Here is a 10,001-nt window from a genome sequence, read left to right on the forward strand (position 1 = left end):
CGGCAGCTTCCCGTGCAAGCACAGGAGATGCAACACCTGCCCTTTTACCTCCTCCCTTCCCATTGTCCAGGGCCCCAAACACTCCTTCCAGGTGAAACAGCGATTTACTTGTACTTCTTGCAATCTAGTATACTGTATTCGCTGCTCACGATGCGGTCTCCTCTACATTGGGGAGACCAAACGCAGAGTGGGTGACCGCTTTGCGGAACACCTCCGTTCAGTCCGTGACCCCGAGCTTCCGGTCGCCTGTCACTTTAATTCTCCACTCAACTCCCACTCTGACCTCGGCCTCTTACACTGTTGCAATGAAGCTCAACGTAAGCTCGAGGAACAGCACCTCATCTTTCAATTAGGCACTTTACAGCCTTCTGGACTCAACATCGAGTTCAACAATTTCAGACCATAACCTCGGCCCCTATATTTTTTTCCCCCTTTTTTTCCCTCACATGGTAGCTGTTGATGATTCTGCCATCGCCATTTACATCTCATCTAGAGTAATCTTTTGTTTCTTAACTTGTCCCATTACCATCCCTTTTTGCCTTGCACCATCATCCCTTTTGTCAGTCAATCTCTCCTGCCTTCCAGCCTATCACAGTCCCTCCCTTTGTTCTTTCCTCCCATCCTCCATCCCTGCACTTGCTTAAAAATCTGTTACTTCTCTAACCTATTCTAGTTCTGATGAAGGGTCCTCAACCCGAAATGTTAACTCGGTTTTTCTCCCCTCGATGCTGCCTGACCAGCTGAGTGTTTGCAGCATTTTCCGTTGTTATCTCAGATTTCCAACATCCGCAGTATTTTGCTATTGTGCTATTGAAAGGTTGAAATGCTGCACTGGAAGGGGCAGCTAGACTACACGCTCTACCCAGAGGAGGAATGAGGTAATATTGCTTTACTTCTCTGTAAATTACTGCTTAAATATTGAAATGTAATACTTGCTTGTAAAAAAAAGACTTTCATTTATATAGCGCCTTTCATGACCTCAGGGCATCCCAAAGCGCCTTGCAGCCAATTAAGTACTTTTGAAGTGTAGTCATTGTAATAAAGGAAATGCGGCAGCTAATTTGTGCACAGCAATGTGATAATGACCAGATAATCTGTTTTAGTGATGTTGATTGAGGGATAAATATTGGCCATATAGGACACTGAGGATAACTCCCACTCTTCTTCGAAATAGTGTCATGGGATCTTTTACGTCCACCTGAGAAAGCAGACAAGTCCTCGGTTTAACATCGCACCTGAAAGATGGCATCTCCGACAGTGCAGCACTTCCTCAGCACTGCACTGGAGTGTCAGCCTAGATTTTTGTGCTCAAGTCTCTGGAGTGGGACTTGAACCCACAACCTTCTGACTCAGAGGCGAGAGTGCTGCCGATTGAGCCACAGCTGACACAATGCTTGAAATATAGGACTTTTGAACCCAATTTGGTGTCACCTTAGAATCCATTACACTGGGTACCTTTATTTGTATATAAAGTGTCATTAGTTGTGGTGTATTAGTATTTTAGAGGCGCTGTAAGCAGCGGAGATCCCAGGAGAGTTCAGTCCAGAAGCAGCACAGCCTCAGTCTAAAGATAAGGGGTAAGCCACTTAGGACAGAGATGAAGAGGAATTTCTTCACCCAAAGAGTGGTGAACCTGTGGAATTCTCTACCACAAAAGGCAGTTGAGGCCAATTCATTAAATATATTCAAGAAAGAGTTAGCTATATTTCTTAAGGCTAAAGCGATCAAGGGATATGGGGAGAAAGCAGGGAACAGGGTACTGAATTTGGATGATCAGCCATGATCTCATTAAATGGCAGAGCAGGCTCGAGGGGCCGAATGGCCTACTCCTGCTCCTATCTTCTATGTTTCTAATGATTGCCTTCATCTATGGATATGGCCTCCTAAGCAATGCCCTCCTCCTCCCTCTTCTGTCAGCTGCTCATACTCTCTTCCATGCTGCTCCCCCTCATCCTCCAGCCCCAAAGGCAGTCCTACCAGATCATCCATGGCTGCAGCCAAACTATGTGAGGCAGCCAAAAATAGTGCAAAATATTGCTTGCTTTAGACAAAGTGAACTTTCCAAAGTGATAAAACACACCAAAAAAGTCAAAAAGTAGACAAATGAGAAACCAGCAATTAAACTGTAAGTACGGCATGATCCCTTTAAATGTCACTGGTGAGGAAGCCTTCCTGCAACTTGGCACCATGTCGTGCTGTGAGTTCAGCACATGGCGAGTGAGGCGCTGGGGCATTCAAAAATTCATAAAAGATCCAGCGAGAAGCAAAAGACCCTAATTTAAATCAAATATTCTGTGCTTTAAATAATCGCAAAATGCACTCCTGATGCCAGTGCGTCCAACTTAATCAATATGGCAGCGGCTCACTTCTTGCCCGCCATATTGGGACTTTAATAGTTCAGTTAACTGCTGAAAAACGGGGTGTGTGTGGCCATATTTCTAGGCCACTCTTCCTTGTTTGCCGGATTTGTGCCATTTCTTAATCTGGCCACTAGATAGACAGTTTCACTGTTACACAATGTTCCATTTAAGGAGGAGAAGGAAAACCTGTCAGAAACTAAGATCCCAATGAAAGACCAAACCCAGACCTCTTAACTGCCTGAAGAAATTGTGCAGTAGGAGGCACTGCTCAAAACTTGAAAGGGAATAAGGTGAGAAAACACATTTGCCCCCAATCAGTAGCAAATTAATCTCAGGGCAGTTGGTAATGTAATGTGTTAACACACTATCCCTTCACCTCTCAGACCAGAGTTTGAATCCAGTCCAGACTGATGAAAGTTTAATCTCTGTTGATGTAAGGATATGAAATGTGTTTGGGCAGTTTGAAACCAGTTACAAGTAGAGCAGACCCAGATCACAAAACCGCCCTAATTCAATCTAAATCAGCATTACCTGGCAATCTCACACAAGCATTGCTGTTGTGGAAAATGGACAACCTCATACTTTTGCAATGGTGTGCCCTTCTGTAGCTGGGGTAAAGGCACATTATTGGGGCTGAGTTCAAGGAGCTTTACTCTGTAATAACAGAAAACGCTGGAAAAACTCAGCAGGCCAGGCAACATCCCTGGAGAGAGAAACAGAGTCAACGTTTCGGGTCGAAACTCTTCTACAGAACCTTCTACAGCTTTACTCTGTAGTTAGCTGAGTTATAACCAACCTGGAAGCGCTTGGTGGTGATACTGCGGACTGAAATTGGAAGTTTCCCCAAGACCAACATCCCTCACAAAAATAAAAGTAAAACAAGTCGGTATCTTCAGTCCTTAATCGCGCAATAACCTCTAGTTCTTAATTTTCTTCTTCAGAGATTTTGGAGTCGCATGATGAAACATATGGGTGACGAAGTGATGGATGGCGTTTGATAAAGCACCACATAATAGCAAAATTGAAGTCCATAGGATTATAGGGGCAGTGGCTGCATGGATGTGAAATTGGCTAAGGGACAGAAAGCAGTGTAGTGATGAACTGTTATTTTTTTAGACTGAAGGGAAGTATACAGCAGTGCCCCCCAGTGGTCGGTATTAGGACCACTGCTCTTTTTGATACATATTAAATTACCTGGACTTGGGTATACAGGGCATAATATCAAAGTTTGCAGGTGACATGAAACTCGGAAATGTAGCAAACAGTGAGGAGAATAGTAACAGACTTCAGAAGGACACAGGCTGGTAAATGGGCATGCACATGGCAGATGAAATATAATACAGAATTGTTAAATGATGCATTTTGGTAGGAAGATTGCAGAGAGGCAATATAAACTAAATAGTACAACTTTAAAGTGGGGTGTAGGAACAGAGAGGCGGGGGTGTACGTTTGAAGAAGGTGGCAGGACACGTTGAAAAGGCTGTTAATAAAACATGGAATCCTTGGCTTTATAAACAGAGGCATAGAGTACAAAAGCAAGAAAGTTATGCTGAACCTTTATAAATCACTGGATAGGCCTCAGCTGAAGTATTGTGGCCCATTCTGGCCACCATACTTTAGGAAGGATGTCAAGGCCTTGGAGAGGGTGCAGAAGAGATTTAATAGAATGGTACCAGGGATGAGGGACTTCAGTTACGTGGGGAGACTAGAGAAACTGGGGTTGTTCTCCTTAGAGCAGAAAAGGTAAAGAGGTGTTCAAAATCACAAAGGGGATTTGATAGAGTAAATATGGAAACAGTTTCCACTTCCAGAAGGTTCGGTAACCAGAGGGCACAGATTTAAGGTAATAGGCAAAAGAACCAGAGGCAAAATGAGGAGAATTTTCTTTTATTTCCAGCAAGTTGTTATTGTCTGGAATGCACTGCCTGAAAGGGTGGAAGCAGATTCACTAGTAACTTTCAAAAGGGAATTGGATAAATACTTGAAGGGGAGAAATTGGCAGGGCTATGGGGATAGTGCAAGGGAGTGGGACTAACTGGATAGCTCTTTCAAAGAGCCAGCACAGGCACGATGGGCTGATGGCCTCCTGTGCTGTCTCCTGTGCTGTATTCATTCTATGATTTTAATGGCAGGTTTTGCAACTTCCAAGGAAGTAACACTTATGAATTATTGGCAAGGACAGGATGTTTTTGAATAGTTTAGCATCATTTGCAAATTTGATCAATTTGCATCAGGTTGGAGTTCAAGGCAGTAATACAAATTAGCCTTCAACCAATTTCATACCCCTACCCAAGATTAACCCTGATTCATCACAGTTTTGAACTAATCGAATAGCCTTTCGTGTGAAACTCCGTCAAATACCTGCAGGATGTCTGTAAGTACAATATGCTGTAGGGTTTACCACATCCACTTAGGATGTAATTTCCTCAAAGACATCACGGAGGTTGATTACACAAGATCCTCTGCTTCTGAATCCATGTTGACTGCTGTTAATTATTATTGTATAGACAATGTTGAAATGGGACTGAAATAAGACCAATGGGTCTGTAGTTGCCCGAGAAGAGACAATTAACCTGTCCAATAGGTGGCAAACACCCATACAGATCATTTCAGTAGGAGCATCTTGTGGCAATATGGTATCCTTGAAATGAGTGGATTCCTACTTCCTTTAAGCCAAGGTACCTATGAAGTTAAAGTTAGATAAGAAGAAATGAACAATTAAAATTGTATGAAATAAAAAAATACTTTCCATTCAATGAAAAAAGCATCAAATGAAGAAAAGTCAAGAAATCTTGGCGCACTTAATCTGACCAGTTGATAGCTGCAATTTATATAGAAGGGGCATCAACTGACATTTTTCAGTGAACAGAAAAGCTGCAGGTTAAACTATACGTGTTTACATGTGGAAGACTAGACTTGAAATTCAAACTGTGTGGTTTTGGAAGATGAAGACAGTAACAAGTTCAAATACAAAAATGTGAATTAATCCAAAATGTTTATTTGTATGTTATACAGATGCAATGAAAAACTAAAATAATTAAATAACTTTCCGGTTCTTGGACCATATTTTCAAGTTCACTTGTTTGCAATAATTCAAAATGTAGAAAAAGTACAAAACTTACAAACAAGCAAACCTGAAGTATTCAACAGTGGCTATGTTTACCCATGCTCATTATAGGCCATAATCCTCTACAGCTTAACATATTGCTTATATCTGCACAAAGGAGCATTAGTATCGCTACCATTTCCACTAGAGAACAAATGCAGGGCTAAAATCAACAACTTCCTTTTGACAGTAAGAAAATGGGAATTTGAACTACACTCATCAAACACAATGCTTATATATGCTCATCAGTAAGAGTGATACTTGTTAGACAGTTGCAACCAATGTTCCCTCTAATTTTTTGGGGGCCACGCGGCCCATTCAAAATTCCGCTCATGCATGTTTTTTCCCTTTAAAAGCCAGTGAGCTGGCCAGGTGGAACCTCCAGAGCGGTGCCTGGCCACGTGGCTTAAAGGGAACATTGGTTGCAACCCATTTTAACCAGCATGAGTAACACCGCCACTGTCTGAAATAGCACATTGTGTGGGATTAAAGTCAAGTGAAAATATCTAAGGTCTCGTATTAAACATCATTTATGCAAAGAAGGAAGATGTACAAACTGGGATTTACACCTGACCCAAGAACTTGGACCTGAAAAATCTTACATATCTTGCATGTTGAATCCAAGTACAGAGAATTCCACTACGGCACCTTTTCTGCTGTCAGCACTGCAGATGCGTGCTTCCGAGCCTGCAGGGGAACCAAGATATAGCAAACATTGTGATGAATCAGAGGTAGATCTTATATATTGAACTTTTTTAACTAAACAGTTATCCAATTATTACAATTTGAAAGCAAGGTTATACAGGAAACTTTGGTTTATCCGGAGGTTGTATGTCCGGAAACCTCGATCTACCGGCAGAAATCAGGAGCCGTTTTGTTGGTTTTTTTTTCTTCTCGTGGCTTTGTTTTCAACAGTCGGGCTCTGGAAAGTCTCTCTGAAGCTGTTGCTAAGCTACAGAGACGCTTCCAAGGTACGGGCCGACTGTTTACAAGCTGTTGCTAAGCAACAGTGTTTGTTGTCAGATACGGAGATGAAAACCTCCGTATGCTTCAACGTTAACTTTGTATGTCCGGCAGTTTTGATAGATCGGCAACAGCGCGGTCCCGTCGGTGCCGGAAATAACAAAGTTTCCTGTATCTTTGACTAGGTTATGATTATAACTTTCATCTTTACAATCATCATACACGAGACTATACAAACAAGTTTTGCAAAAGAAGTTCCCCAGATTTATCTGTTATGCATTCTTTCTTTTCAACCACATATCTTAAATGAAAGGATTGGATAATTACAGATCAGTTATTGTGAACAGATGTAGCTTTATGGAAAAACTTATTACGTTACTCATTTTGAATGCAGAAGGAGAAACGATAAAGAAAACACAACCTACATTTCTAAAGCACTTTACTTATACGAAGATGCTGTAGAGCAGTTAATGTTGAAGAGCAGGCAGGAAGGAAAACTGGGGGGGGGGGGGTGTAGCTAAAGTCATGTTCGAAGAGAATGGTTCTAAGAAAAAAAAATTGAAAGCAGAGGGGGAAGTGGCAAGTCAGAGAAATCAAAGGGGCAGTTCAAGCATGCAGGGGCATAGTGGCTGCAAAAAGACAATCCAAAGGTGGTGCAAAGAACAAGAATAATTAGAGAAATTGATGGGAGTCAAGCACAAAATTACATAGCTGCTGGTAGGACCCAAAAAGATTGACTTTGTTTCTGTGTACATTGAAGCTCACGGCTGAAACCTTCTTGGTTCCTATGCTGACATTGTCATTGGCTCTCATTCCTCAGGCATCATCCCTTTCTCCTTCAAAACCACTATTAACTTTCTCAAAGAACCCATCTTGGACCACTCGTCCTCGCCACCGACCACCCATCTCCTACCCCTCTTTTCCAAGCATGCTGTCAATTCTAAGCTCCTCATCCACTTCTTCAAAACTCCCTGTTCAAATCCCTCCAGTCTGGCTTTCATCCTTCTCAGCACCGAAACAACCCTAGCTAAAGTCACGAATGACACTCTCTGCAATTATGACTGGAATGCATTATTCCTCCTCATCCTCCCTGCCATGTTTGATATGGTTGACCATACCATCCTCCTCCAATGCCTCTCCTCCGTTGTCCAGCTCCATAGGACTGCTCTTGCATGGTTTCATTCTTACCTATCCAAACACTGTGCACCTCCAGCAAACACTTCTCTTCCCTCCCCTACATTATCCCCAGAGTATCCCAAGATTTATCCTCAGCTATCTCAACTTCCTCAAAAAGGGCAAGGCCAAGAGCAGAGTGGTAGAAAAGGGAGAAGCAGAGAGTGGAGCAGGAGAAAAGGGCGAGACCGAGAGTGGAGCAGGAGAAAAGGGCGAGACCGAGAGTGGAGCAGGAGAAAAGGGCGAGACCGAGAGTGGAGCAGGAGAAAAGGGCGAGACCGAGAGTGGAGCAGGAGAAAAGGGCGAGACCGAGAGTGGAGCAGGAGAAAAGGGCGAGACCGAGAGTGGAGCAGGAGAAAAGGGCGAGACCGAGAGTGGAGCAGGAGAAAAGGGCGAGACCGAGAGTGGAGCAGGAGAAAAGGGCGAGACCGAGAGTGGAGCAGGAGAAAAGGGCGAGACCGAGAGTGGAGCAGGAGAAAAGGGCGAGACCGAGAGTGGAGCAGGAGAAAAGGGCGAGACCGAGAGTGGAGCAGGAGAAAAGGGCGAGACCGAGAGTGGAGCAGGAGAAAAGGGCGAGACCGAGAGTGGAGCAGGAGAAAAGGGCGAGACCGAGAGTGGAGCAGGAGAAAAGGGCGAGACCGAGAGTGGAGCAGGAGAAAAGGGCGAGACCGAGAGTGGAGCAGGAGAAAAGGGCGAGACCGAGAGTGGAGCAGGAGAAAAGGGCGAGACCGAGAGTGGAGCAGGAGAAAAGGGCGAGACCGAGAGTGGAGCAGGAGAAAAGGGCGAGACCGAGAGTGGAGCAGGAGAAAAGGGCGAGACCGAGAGTGGAGCAGGAGAAAAGGGCGAGACCGAGAGTGGAGCAGGAGAAAAGGGCGAGACCGAGAGTGGAGCACGAGAAAAGGGTGAGACCGAGAGTGGAGCACGAGAAAAGGGCGAGGCTGAGAGTAAAGTGGTAAAAAAAAAAGGATGAGGCCGAGAACGGAGCGGTAGAAAAGGGCGATTTGTAAGTGGCATGGGAGAAAAAAGTGATGTCACAGCACAAGGAAGGGTGGCAGGGTTAAGCTGCAGGTAAATATTTAATTTAATCTACCTGTAGTCTCAGAATAAGGGGTCGGCCATTTAGACTTAGATGAGGAGAAATTTCTTTACTCAAGTGCTATGAATCATTGGCAATCTCTACCCGAGGGCTGTGGATGCTCAATTGTTGGGTATATTCAAGACAGAGATTGATCGATTTTTGGATACTAAAGGAATCAAGGGATAATGGGGATAGTGCGGGATGGTGGAGATGGTGGAAGATCAGCCATGATCTTATTGAATGGCGGAGCAGGCTCAAAGGGCCGAATGGCCTACTCCTGCTCCTATTTCTTATGTTATCAACATGCTGCCTCTTGGTGACATTAGCCAGAGACATCGGGTCAGCAGTCCTGTTAGCTCTGTCCAACTACTTATCCGACATCAAATCTTGAATGCACCACAACTTCCAACAGCTCAACATTAGGAAGATGAAGTCGTATTCTTGGGACTTTGCCAGAAATTTAAGGGAGAGATATAAAAGAAACAGACAGAAAACATTTTTTAAAAATTATTTTTAATTTTAATTATTTTTTTAAAGATCTCCAACACTAATTTTCTTCGGAGGGAATGAGACTCCACACTTGTAAAATAAATTTTTCAGGGCCAGAGAGGTTGTTCAGCAGTAATTGTCACTTATCACGCCGTTAAAAACTCACTCCTGAATGTACCAGCCCTAAAGTTTTCAGCTATTTTTAGAGTGGAACTAGCAGACAATTACAGCAAGCTCACGCCATTGCAGTCATTTCAATGTGAGTCTATCGGCAAGGACTCACTTGGTATAGCCAAGTGATATTTTAATCTTAGTTGCTTTCCATTTTCTATTCCTTAATGCTGAAAAATCTCAACACTATCCAGTTAGTACAAGTAAATTAGAAAACAAGTACCAAACCAAAACATTCCTTTAAAAAGAATGATATTTTGACTTGCTGCATAGAACACACACGGTTTTAAGGCTAGAAAAAAGTCACTTACATTTTTCTCTTCCACCGATAGAAAACCATTTACTGCCACTATCTGATACTGTTTATGCTTCATACTTCCAATAAACCTACGAATCATTTTCAGGTTGACTCCAGTCACATCATGGCGCAAAAGTTTCTGCATTTCTTGGTTGCCAGGATCAAAAATCAAAAGGCAAAGTGTTCCATTGTTACGTTCCTCTATGCCTACAATAGTCCGACTGTGACCTAAAGTTTCAAAGATTAATAAATTACTTTATTTCAAAAACAGGTTTTGAATTCCCAACAAATTAGCCTCAAATTATAAGCATAAAGGCTTTCAGCAATGGGTTTAAAGTTTACTTTTTGAACACATTTAAAACT

General features: G+C 43.1%; 1 protein-coding gene across 2 annotated transcripts in view; it reads right to left on the reverse strand.

The window, feature by feature from the left end:
- Positions 1-5,336: 5,336 nt before the first annotated feature.
- Positions 5,337-10,001, reverse strand: part of zup1 (zinc finger containing ubiquitin peptidase 1) — a 44,644-nt gene continuing 39,979 nt past the window's right edge. For both annotated transcript variants that reach the window (XM_085997374.1, XM_085997373.1), the window contains 2 exons: positions 9,652-9,866; positions 5,337-6,153 (listed from right to left, as the gene is read on the reverse strand). In XM_085997374.1, the coding sequence (XP_085853500.1) occupies positions 6,106-6,153; positions 9,652-9,866 (263 nt within the window). In that variant the 3' untranslated portion in view covers positions 5,337-6,105. The remainder of the gene's footprint in view (positions 6,154-9,651; positions 9,867-10,001) is intronic.

The sequence above is a fragment of the Somniosus microcephalus genome, chromosome 9 (genome assembly GCF_052327205.1).
Source record: "Somniosus microcephalus isolate GS21.2 chromosome 9, FLI_Smic_1.0, whole genome shotgun sequence".
NCBI classification, from domain to species: domain Eukaryota; kingdom Metazoa; phylum Chordata; class Chondrichthyes; order Squaliformes; family Somniosidae; genus Somniosus; species Somniosus microcephalus.